Raw genomic sequence first — 12,488 nt, forward strand, 5'->3', positions numbered from 1 at the left:
TTATATCCTCTCTACTTCGACCATCCTCAGTTATTTTACTCCCTAAATAGCAAAACTCCTTTACTACTTTAAGTGTCTCATTTCCTAATCTAATTCCCTCAGCATCACCTGACTTAATTTGACTACATTCCATTATCGTCGTTTTGCTTTTGTTGATGTTCATCTTATATCCTCCTTTCAAGACACTGTCCATTCCGTTCAACTGCTCTTCCAAGTCCTTTGCTGTCTCTGACAGAATCACAATGTCATTGGCGAACCTCAGAGTTTTTACTTCTTGTCCATGAATGTTAATACCTACTCCGAATTTTTCTTTTGTTTCCTTTACTGCTTGCTCAATATACAGATTGAATAACATCGGGGAGAGGCTACAACCCTGTCTCACTCCTTTCCCAACCACTGCTTCCCTTTCATGCCCCTCGACTCTTTTAACTGCCATCTTGTTTCTGTACAAATTGTAAATCGCCTTTCGCTCCCTGTATTTTACGCCTGCCACCTTCAGAATTTGAAGGAGAGTATTCCAGTTAACGTTATCAAAAGCTTTCTCCAAGTCTACAAATGCTAGCAACGTAGGTTTGCCTTTTCTTAATCTTTCTTCTAAGATAAGTCGTAAGATCAGTATTGCTTTACGTGTTCCAACATTTCTACGGAATTCAAACTGATCTTCCCCGAGGTGGGCTTCTACCAGGTTTTCCATTCGTCTGTAAGGAATTCGCATTAGTATTTTGCAGCTGTGACTTATTAAACCGATATTTCGGTAATTTTCACATCTGTCAACACCTGCTTTCTTTGGGATTGGAATTATTATATTCTTCTTGAAGTCTGAGGGTATTTCGCCTGTCTCATACATCGTGCTCACCAGATGGCCTTGGGAGAACCAGTCATGACAAAAGTCTACCATCAGTAGTTCTAATGGAATGTTGTCTACTCCCGGGGCCTTGTTTCGACTCAGGTCTTTCAGTGCTCTGTCAAACTCTTCACGCAGAATCATATCTCCCATTTCATCTTCTTCTACATCCTCTTCCATTACCATAACAGTGTCCTCAAGAACATGGCCCCTGTATAGACCACTATACACTACTTCCACCTTTCTACTTTCCCTTCTTTGCTTAGAACTGGGTTCCCATCTGAGCTCTTGATATTCATGCAACTGGTTCTCTTTTCTCCAAAGGTCTCTTTAATTTTCCTGTAGGCAGTATCTATCTTACCCCTAGTGAGACAAGCCTCTACATCCTTACATTTGTCCTCTAGCCATCCCTGCTTAGCCATTTTGCATTTCCTGTCGATATCATTTTTTAGACGTTTGTATTCCTTTTTGCCTGCTTCAGTTACTGCATTTTTATTTTTTCTCCTTTCATCAATTAAATTCAATATTTCTTCTGTTACCCAAGGATTTCTATTAGCCCTCGTCTTTTTACCTACTTGATCCTCTGCTGCCTTCACTACTTCATCCCTCAGAGCTACCCATTCCTCTTCTACTGTATTTCTTTCCCCCATGCGTGTCAATTGTTCCCTTATGCTCTCCCTGAAACTCTCTACAACCTCTGGTTCTTTCAGTTTATCCAGGTCCCATCTCCTTAAATTCCCACCTTTTTGCAGTTTCTTCAGTTTCAATCTGCAGTTCATAACCAAGAGATTGTGGTCAGAATCCACATCTGCCCCTGGAAATGTCTTACAATTTAAAACCTGGTTCCTAAATCTCTGTCTTACCATTACATAAGCTATCTGATACCTTTTAGTATCTCCAGGATTCTTCCAGGTATACAAGCTTCTTTTATGATTCTTGAACCAAGTGTTAGCTATGATTAAGTTATGCTCTGTGCAAAATTCTACAAGGCGGTTTCCTCTTTCAATCCTTCCCCTCAATCCATATTCACCTACTATGTTTCCTTCTCTCCCTTTTCCTACTGACGAATTCCAGTCACCCATGACTATTAAATTTTCGTCTCCCTTCACTACCTGAATAATTTCTTTTATCTCGTCATACATTGCATCTATTTCTTCATCATCTGCAGAGCTAGTTGGCATATAAACTTGTACTACTGTAGTAGGCATGGGCTTTGTGTCTTTCTTGGCCACAATAATGCGTTCACTATGCTGTTTGTAGTAGCTAACCAGCACTCCTATTTTTTTATTCATTATTAAACCTACTCCTGCATTACCCCTACTTGATTTTGTATTTATAATCCTGTAATCACCTGACCAAAAGTCTTGTTCCTCCTGCCAGCGAACTTCACTAATTCCCACTATAACTTTAACCTATCCACTGCCCTTTTTAAATTTTCTAACCTACCTGCCCGATTAAGGGATCGGACATTCCACGCTCCGATCCGTAGAACGCCAGTTTTCTTTCTCCTGATAACGACGTCCTCCTGAGTAGTCCCCGCCCGGAGATCCGAATGGGGGACTATTTTACCTCTGGAATATTTTACCCAAGAGGACGACATCATCATTTAATCATACAGTAAAGCAGCTTGTCCTCGGGAAAAATTACGGCTGTAGTTTCCCCTTGCTTTCAGCCGTCTGCAGTACCAGCACAGCAAGGCCGTTTTGGAGTCAACAGTACTGTTCATAATAGTTTACCTACTTTTCTGTATTATTATTTATAATTACTTCTACTCATGCGTTACTCCTATTTCATTTTGTGTTGATAACTCTGCACCCACCTAACCAGAAATGTTGTTCTTCCTCCCATGCACCACACTAATTCCCACCATATCGAACTTCAACTTATCCATTTCTGATTTCATGTTCTCTGACTCACCTAATCAATCAAGGGACTTAACATTCCACACTCTCACTTATAGTGATATTGTTTATTTCCCCTGATGATATCCACCAGAGTAGCCCCCTCCCAGAGATCTTATTGGGAGGCTATATTGCTACTAGAATATTTTACTCAATTGGATGTCATTATCATTAAACTATACAGCAGAGCACCATGTCCTCAGGAATTGCAAAATAATTTCCCTAGCATATGGTATGGTTGTGGCTGGTACCTATACTACTAGAAAGACCGGCCATCCATCTTCATTAACCTCATGTTAGCGTGTGGACTCTCCGTAGATATCCTTCCATTGCAGTTTTATATACTGTATGTCTCCCAGTTTCATTAAGGCAGGCATGTCACTTCACTTTGGCAAGATAAATGTTTAATATGGTAAGTGGGTGCCACACAACTGAAACATGTCAAATAACTTAGCTATTACCAAAACGTCACAAAATTAGGAAATCATGACATTGTGCCGTGGAGATGCTGATAGACTTTTTAATTGTACACTAAATATCATATATTCTCACAACACTATAGTAAGTTTTTGTTTATCATAAGTTATTTTTCAGACGTTACACAGCGATTAAGAAGGGCTGGTAGAAATGAGGCAACACATTCTTGAGGAAAATTATGAATAACTAAAATGGTAAGGTGCAGTTAAGAGATATAATATTAAACTGAAGTTCATAAGGGTTAACAGCATGTGTTACTGCTCACGTAATCAATCTTGACATGATGCCATAAGTCCCAAATATCACAAGCTTTGTTGTGGGATTTCATTGTGTCATTTAAAGGACAAGAACTCTATGAGAAATATCAGAAAGCTGTATATGAATCAGGAACATATGTGTTGCAACAATTCTACCAGCTTGAACCATGACTGTCCAGCAAAAGACTAGGATATTTGCTGTGTCATTCACTTTCGTTATGAGAAGGTTGTTCAAATGGGACATCTTGGTATATTCAGTGTTGGAAGTTTCACTAGCAATGTCTTCAAGAACACATTTGATGATGGCTTGAGGGTTGTGGCAACTGATGGGGGGTGTTACTTGATGTTCTACTCTATCCCAAAAGAACTAGATAGAAAATACTTGAAACCTACACCACCACCATACTCACTGGAGAAAAAACATATAAGATAATAACTGTCCAAATAATGAGACTTGGCACTTTCAGAGCATCAGGTACAAATACCCTATATCCCATGAATCACATGTGATGCAAATATTGATGGTTTTGTGATGGAACCATAAAGTTCCACAGTGAAAACCTTCAAATTGTCATCTCCCTAATGCCTTGTAGTAATAACACAAAAGCTTATCATTGGTTTAATTACTATTATACTGCAATGGAAAATTCATGTTTTGATAGCACATGTTGAGTAAATGAAACTTTTTATCTGTAGAAGATCACTGTATTTCATGCGAGTCACTTTGTAAATGTTTCAATACTCCCATGCTGTCAGGGCACAGTATCTGACTGGTTTCCAGTGGGGGTAAGGACAGCTGGATGGGCAACCTGTATTATTTGCTGTGTGTGAGGGATAAGTGAGGACTGAGATCAGACACTAGCTGTATGAATGCTTAGGGCAGTTACTCAATGATAACAATAGATTTTGTTTTGATTTGCCAAGATCCTCTTTGCAAGAAGCATTGCTAATATTGCCCTAAAATTTTGCCAGCCATTTCATTTGTAGGAGATGTTAATGTCAGTAATATGCAGGTGTAATACCAGCATCTCCTGGTGCGTTGTGAGATGAGCTATGCCTTCTGATTACAAGTGCTAGAATTTACTTCAGCACAGTTATTTATTTTCTCACAACTAATCTCTAATCCTGCTTCATTATAATTGTAACCTACACACATAGGTATGTCAAAAGGTCACTGAGGTGGGTACCACATGGAGCAAACAGAGGATTGTTTTACCATCTGGAGATATTCAAAATTGCTTACATCTTGCCAGACTATGGTTATTGCAAGGTAGATTCACCACACTGTTGGTGCACTTGTCCTGTTGTGGAAGTGAGTGTCAACCCACAGTATTCACCTCGCGCAAAGCGTGGTGATAGTTCCAATGTTGTTCATCTACAGTGAATATTTAGCCCAGAACAGCTGTCTACGTCATTTCTTTTGTCTGCTGGCTCAACAAAAGTATGAGTAATGATGAGGAGGATTTACTATTGTTGTGATAGCCCATGAAACTGCTGTATCAGTCAGGAACAAATCTAAAAACCTGAGGGGAGAAAAGGAGATAGCTCAGACAGGGTGGATGTAATGCCACAAGAAACCTAGATATGACTTTTTATTTTCAAGTAGTGCCACATAACAGCTGAACTAGAAGGAAAATTTCCGCTTTATGTGAGAAAGCAATCTTGCCTGTTCTACTGAACCCAGGCGAAAATGATACATTGCACAATAATTACTGTAAGGTGTAAGCCAAATGACAAGAAAAATTCGATCAGCATGTGGCATACTTCGTCTGTAGAATCCAAGAAACTGCGCACCCACATCCAGTGTACATTTGAAGGATATTGCTCCACCCTGAGAATGTGAATGGCTGGAATACACTGCCTTTCCCTTATCTGATATGTGGGAAATATGTGTAATTGTGGCTGTGTCCTCCTTGTATATGTTTACATAGGAGTGTTCGGGAAAGTCAGTGCCTGCCATCTATGCTATCTGTAAGCTTTGCAAGTGGCAGGTGTTTTCAGCCACATTGATTATGGGCACACCAGGCATCTACTCTTATAATCCGGCAGATGTGGAAGCGACTGTATAAGAAATATACCTACATAGGGCATACCCAAAAGGGTATTCAACATACAGTACTGTAGTCAGTGGGATACAATATTCTACATTAACTTTTAGACAGCCTTTTGTAGCCTTGAATTTAAACTTATGTCATAACCTTACCACAACTATATGAGGTGCAGTATATCCAAGAAAACAAAGATTAACAATCTGCAGCACAACTGAGATCATGATTATTTTGTTCAGAGCTTTTAAGGCTAACCTCTATGAGCGAACTCAAGACAGAAATATTTCTTAAAATGTTTCTCTGCATAGCCATCTATGGCAGCAAAATTTCAGTTTTTGATGTAATCAAACTGTAATGTTTCGCTGTCATTGGTTACTTGAAACCACATATCCATCAAAAGACAAAACAGTCAAAAGCAGCAATCAGGATAGAATAATAGCATGCAAGTATGTGCATGCTCCTACACACCCACAGCCATATCCACACTCCAATGACCTCATTGGGAAGCTCAAAGATGTCCAGTTCTATTGTGATGGAATGGGGTAGCTGCAGGTGGAATGATTATACCCAGATATCACACGGGTAGACCATGCGCCTACTGCCATCACTTGATCGCAGGAGACTATGGTAGGATGGACTGTACATGATTTGTGCTGATGTCACCATTGATAGGGGTGTGTGATTCAGTTGAGGATGTAATGAAACTCCAGGGGACCAGAAGTTGTGAAGATACTATCGAATGGGAGGCTGTAACTGCATTGGCATCCTGCCTGACAGACAATATGTCAATTAGAAAGGGCTAAACATAAGCTGTGCTGCTAACAACGCACTCTAAATTCGGAATAATTTGTGTGTGTCATTCACATTTGCTCATCAGTCTGGAAATTTATGTATGTGTTCCTGTACAGGTGTTGTCCACCTGGTTGATGGCCATACTACCTAGCCAATAATAAATGTGATGTTTGTGGTAGTTGGGGATTCATTTGGAATCAAATAAAATGCCATGCTTAATTGCTTTGTGAAATAAATTTATCATGAGTGCTTTTAAGAATTTATACTCTAAGCTCAAAGTGTTCTCCAAAACAAAGAAAGATCCACTTGGAGAGAGTAATTTATTTTTATTTTAAAATCATTGATTTCTCTTTTCTTTTCCTTTATTTTTGGGAGGAAACTGTTACGTCAAGAACTGGGGGATATTATATCTAATAAAAGTAATAATTTGATCTAAAAGATTGTTGAACAGTATTTTAAAAATATTACAAGACTTTTTTAAACAACAGTACCTACTAAAAAATTAGGAAACCCAGTCAGCACTGAATGAGACTGGTCGTTATTGAATTTCCTGTGATCATTTGCCTTATAAAAATTCTATTGCTCTGGCAGAATGTCATGATAATTTTAAATCACTTACATGTACTGAATAAGTTATCTGTGACACCCATACATTTTTTCTTTCGGTTTATAGTCCCTGATTCTGTGGATGGTGAAATACTGCTTTTTGTATCATGTAAATCAATATTTCACACCTCTTTTCTCCTTCCTCAGTTTCATTCAAAGTGCTGGTGACAGCTGTAACGTTTCGTATCAAGAAGCATTACATCAAGGACTAGTCGATGACGATCAGAAGATAGATACAGAGATGTCAACAGATTTCAGTATGTCTCATAACTATACCAAGTTACGGACTTCACATGAAGACAGCTTATGTGGCACTAGATTAAGTTGTAGCATCAGGGAAAAGGAATTCCATAAGTTTAACTGTAGTTTCTGCCTACAGAGCTTCCCTTCAAAATACAGACTCATAATGCATATCTTCATCCACATGGATGGTGTGCAGGCACCTGCATATGTGTGTAAGTCATGTGGTGAGGTATTGCCCACTGATGACAGCTTGAAAGAACATTTGAGAATGAGTGAGGGTGACCAAGCATTATCAGCTGCCAACAGTGAGAAACTTGAATGCAGTGATTACCATGAAAACATCATCTCCTTAGAAAGTGTACGAGAAGAAATCGTGGAACAGACTGAGAAGCAATCTTCATCCAAGGAAACCAGGAAAACTTTAAGGAAATCCTTTAGTGACACAAGCAATACACTTACTGTGACACAAGTTGCAGAGCAACTCAGATATGATGACTATGGAATTTTGTGTACAAGTGATCATGTTAATGTCCACACTGTGCTAAGTGCAAAGAGACGTCACAAATGTGATGTTTGTGGCAAATTGTTTAATCGTTCAAATAGTCTCAAGGTACACGAATTAATACACACGGGAAAGAGACCCCACGAATGCCATGTTTGTGGGAAATCGTTTACTCAGTCGAGCCATCTCAAAAGACATGAATTAATACATACAGGAAAGAGACCCATTGAATGCGGTGTTTGTGGAAAATCGTTTATTCTTTCGGGCAGTCTGAAGGCTCACGAATTAATACACACGGGAAAGAGACCCCACGAATGCCGTGTTTGTGGAAAATCGTTTACTCAGTCGAGCAATCTCAAAAGACATGAATTAATACATAAAGGAAAGAGACCCCATGAATGTGGTGTTTCTGGAAAAGCGTTTACTCAGTCGGGCCATCTCAAGACCCAAAACGTAATACACACAGGAAAGAGACCCCACGAGTGCGATGTTTGTGGAAAATCTTTTACTAAGTCGAGACATCTCAAGAGCCACGGATTAATACACACTGGTAAGAGATCCTACAAATGTACTGTTTGTGGAAAATCGTTTATTCGTTCGGACAATCTCAAGGTACACGAATTAATACACACAGGAACGAGACCCCATGAATGCGGTGTTTGTGGAAAATCGTTCACTCTGTCGGGCCATCTCAAGACCCACTTGTTAATACACACAGGAAAGAGACCCCACGAATGCGAAGTTTGTGGAAAATCATTTACTCAGTCGGGCCATCTCAAGAGGCATTTGTTGACACATATTGGAAAGAGACCCTACAAATATAGTGTTGCGTAAATCGTTTCCTCAATGGGGCAGTCTCAAGAAACACGAATTAATACACACTGAACAGGGACCACACAGTCAATGTTGGTGGCAAATCGTTTTCAGAACTGGGTCATCTGAAAATACACGCAGGAATGAGCCCCTACAAATATGATACTTGCGGCAAATATTTTTCTTACTCTGGTAATCTCAAGGAAATCATTAGTACACACCGGTAAACGACCACACAAATGTAGTATTTTTGGCAAATTGTATAAAAACTCGAGTAACCTCAAGAAACAGCTATCACTACACACTGAAAAGAAGGCTACACAGATGTGATATTTACTGGGAATCTTTTAATCCGGTCTATCATCTTTAGAAGCATGCAATAATACACATTACGTAGAGACCACTCAAAGTATTGTTGAGGTCTGTAGACTTAAACATGTTCAAAGGAGACCACAAGTGCGTTATGAATATTGTTCGCATGTGCTACAGAAAGGTCACAAAAAATACGACAAATCCGTTTTCACAGCTTCATGTTCAAAGAAGTTGCATACTAAATACAATATATGAAGCACACATTGCAATTTTTTGTTGTAAATGCTCCATGCTATAACGATCTGTCTACCAGAAATTGGTGCATTGAGAGATATCTGTTACTTGTTTGAGTAGAAGTCCTATGCAGTAATCACGACTCCATATTCTTCAAGAGAATTTACCAGTATGTTGCTAATTATTTGAAAGAAACTGCCATTTCAATATTCATGAAGCTGTAGGCAGTACCCAGGCGACAGCATAAATGTGTTTATTACACGTCCATCACTCAGGCTATTTTTCTCAACGATGGAGAAAGATACAAAAATATCATGATTATGCAAACATGTTACTGAGGTATGCCTTCTTAATAGTAATGCTGTTTGTGTGATCAAAATTTGCACACATGTGAACTATCTGTGCTACTTCTACATTAGGAAATAACTGATGGTGGCAAGTATGCAGAGATCAGGCAAAAATTGTAATCATCTGCCTAGTAGCACTTTCAGACTGAAATACAACAGTGCTTCTGTATGGTATGGACTCATTAGTACTCTGTTAGTTTTCCACTAGTAAATTGGACTATATGTCTACACACACCTCACACAGTTCCCATTTACTGCAGGCTATCAGTTTGTTGCTGTGTAGTTGGTGTGCAATAGCATCCCAAATTCGTTTCATAATCATTTAATGAGGTGGGAAAGACAACAGTGTGAGCTATCATGATGCTCAAACCATTACAGTGTGATTCTGACCTTGTGATTGTGACCAGGGAATACATCAACCATTAAGTGACACAGAGGTTGCAATTATGTTCGTGTTCTCCACATCTGTCATGGTGCTTCCAATTATGACCAGCTGTTTCTTGGCGTCTCATATGAATATCCCCTATAGCATGACATTGCCCCCAACTTTCTGCACCTGTTGTGTAGTGCATGTGTTGAACGACTGTTCATCTGGGTGATGGCACATCAGGGCACAACCATTGACCTGGTCCACAAGAAATGTCACTTATCCCAACACGTGACACATCTTTATTGGTATGCAGTCCAATCTCAATTATCCCATTTGTATTACTATAGTAACTGACAATGTTGTTAGATCAACATGGGAATACAAAGCTGTTATATAACTTGGGGCCTCATGTTCAACAGTGTCTGCTGAATAGCTTGAAACTCATGTGCCTGCTCAAGCATTTTCTCCTGTCTCCACAGATTGCCATCAATCCCATTTTACAGAGCAGCTAGGTTCTGATCTCCTTGTTCTAGGTAATGCATGGTAATCCTACAACCTTTTGTCAACTTGTGGATATACCATCTTTCAAAGATGTTCCATAGAGGCTAATGATAGAAGCATCTGAGCAGCCAACCAGATTCACTGTTTTTTAGCTGCACTTACCCAGGCACCAGGCAAAACCATCTGCTCTTTGGCAAAGTTATTTATGCCAGTTTTTTACACATACTGTAACTAGAATGATCACCCATTCATTGCTGGTTATATAGTTTCGTTACTACTTGACATAACAAAAATGCCACTGGGTAGCACACACTCCTCCTAGGGAAGTGGGTATAATGATTTGGATCAACAGTGTATCTTGACACAAAAGGATCTTTGGTAAATTATGTAGTAATTCAAATTTTCATGTTTCATTAAATTTTATGCCAAAATACTATTGTCAGTTTAAGTGCCATATTTCTTGTGAAAAATATTTGTATTAAAAATCCCTGTACATAATTCTGATTAAATGATGATTAATTCTATGCATCAAATCTTTTAATTATTTGTCTGTTTTCAAATATCATGTAACTACTGTACAAACATCAGTGGGAAAACTGTCATGATGTAGTGTCAGATTATAATTCCAATTGTTTGTATAAACATGAGGACAGTTACAAGAGCTCAGTGTGATTACTAGAATATGAATTTAATCCAAATGCATAATTTTTATTGTAATAAGTTAATTTATTAAATTTGCTTTCTTTCTAATTGCTTTGTTTTAACCTGATTTTTTTCGTTGTCTTTTATCTGCTTTAAACATGATTTCATAGTGTGTATTTTCCATAATTTCTCTGACTAAATGTGAGGTTTTCAGAAATCTTTACTAATGCTTTGTCTTATATTTCATAATGTTTGTTTTTGGTCAGTGTTTTCGATTTCTCACCAATTTCTTATTGGTGTAAGGTAGTTCGTTTATTAAGTTTTGTCATACTTTCCAAAACTTGAGACTATTTTTGTTAAGTGATAGGCATTTCTGAAGTTTGCGACACTTTCAGCTGTGTGTCTTTTTACTGTAATGAGAATGTATCTCTCATGATGATGGTTCTTGCAACATAATTGTGTGCTGCTATCTAGGCTACAATACTGCAGTGGCTTTTAAATATTTAGGGAATGCTGATCTATTCATCGTTTGTCGGCTCCCATCCTCATACACACTTCATTAGAAATTTTGGTTGTGACTTGGAAGGAAATTGCATGGATTTTAAATTGTTTCATTCTCATTATAGTAATGTTGTTACACTATTGACTCCAGCTACTTATTTGCATATTTCTACTTCAGTTCCTGTTGGTACTGTGCTTTTTGTGGTTGGTCTATTTTAATCAAAACAAAAATATTTTGTTCTCTCAGTAATGCTTGCTGAGACAAACATCATTACTATTATTATTCAGGTAAGAACAGAGTCTTGAATTCACAAACTTACAATACTATACTCACATGAAGCTTAAATTCTGGCTTGTAACTCTTCTATTTTAATGGACTCATCACTGAAAATACGCTTGTGATGATTCTAAAGATTCTGAAAAAAATTAAGTAACCCACAGTGATATATTAAAATAAGAGTTCAAGTGACAGAAGCAATGGGAAATATTGACAATAGTACTTTGTCAAAATAAAGTGCCATTAATTGTTGTAATGTGGTATTTATATAATAAGACTGAAACAAATGTCATTAGTAACCGGTTATTATTGCCATCATCATATGATGTTCCTGACCACTTTTAAATGTTTTCTGCTGAAATATATGTGGCAAATTCCATAAAGGCTGTAATGAATGTCTTCACATTATCACCACTGCACTTCAAGCTAATATGCGTGGCATTTTATAACCAAAAAGTTCTTAGGAACATCATTTAGACACTATAATTGTTGCCTTGCACTCCTGTCCAAAATGGATCTTTTTGAAACATGTATTGTTAGACATCTGTCGAAAGACTAATGTTAGTGTTATCTTGCGTCCAAACTGAATCATAAATCAAGAAACTATGATTTTAAATATTGTTGTTAACAGAATTGGAGTATTTTTTGTTTGAAATTACTTGAGTGAATGAAGTTTGTTGGAAGATGATACAGGTTTCATATAAAGCTAGAAAAGCTGCTTTTCACTAAAATATAAAATTGTGAAAATAGTTTGCAGATTCATGCTACTTATTTGGATTCTGTATTACGTATTCCTGCTATTAAAATTTTTTATGGTTTAT

At 37.9% G+C, this 12,488-nt stretch overlaps 1 protein-coding gene across 6 annotated transcripts in view; it reads left to right on the top strand.

Annotated features, from left to right (window-relative positions):
• The window catches only part of LOC126427048 (zinc finger protein 3 homolog), a 580,742-nt gene that overhangs the window by 489,762 nt on the left and 78,492 nt on the right, over positions 1–12,488 (top strand). For 3 of the 6 annotated variants that reach the window (XM_050089217.1, XM_050089218.1, XM_050089216.1), the window contains exon 7: positions 7,073–10,720. The exons of 2 other annotated variants lie outside the window; for them this stretch is intronic. In XM_050089217.1, the coding sequence (XP_049945174.1) occupies positions 7,073–8,504 (1,432 nt within the window). In that variant the 3' untranslated portion in view covers positions 8,505–10,720. Of the gene's footprint in view, positions 1–7,072; positions 10,722–12,488 lie in introns of those variants that run through there. One more of the 6 variants, XM_050089219.1, reaches the window with a different exon arrangement.

This window comes from Schistocerca serialis, chromosome 11, assembly GCF_023864345.2.
Source record: "Schistocerca serialis cubense isolate TAMUIC-IGC-003099 chromosome 11, iqSchSeri2.2, whole genome shotgun sequence".
NCBI classification, from domain to species: Eukaryota; Metazoa; Arthropoda; class Insecta; order Orthoptera; family Acrididae; genus Schistocerca; species Schistocerca serialis.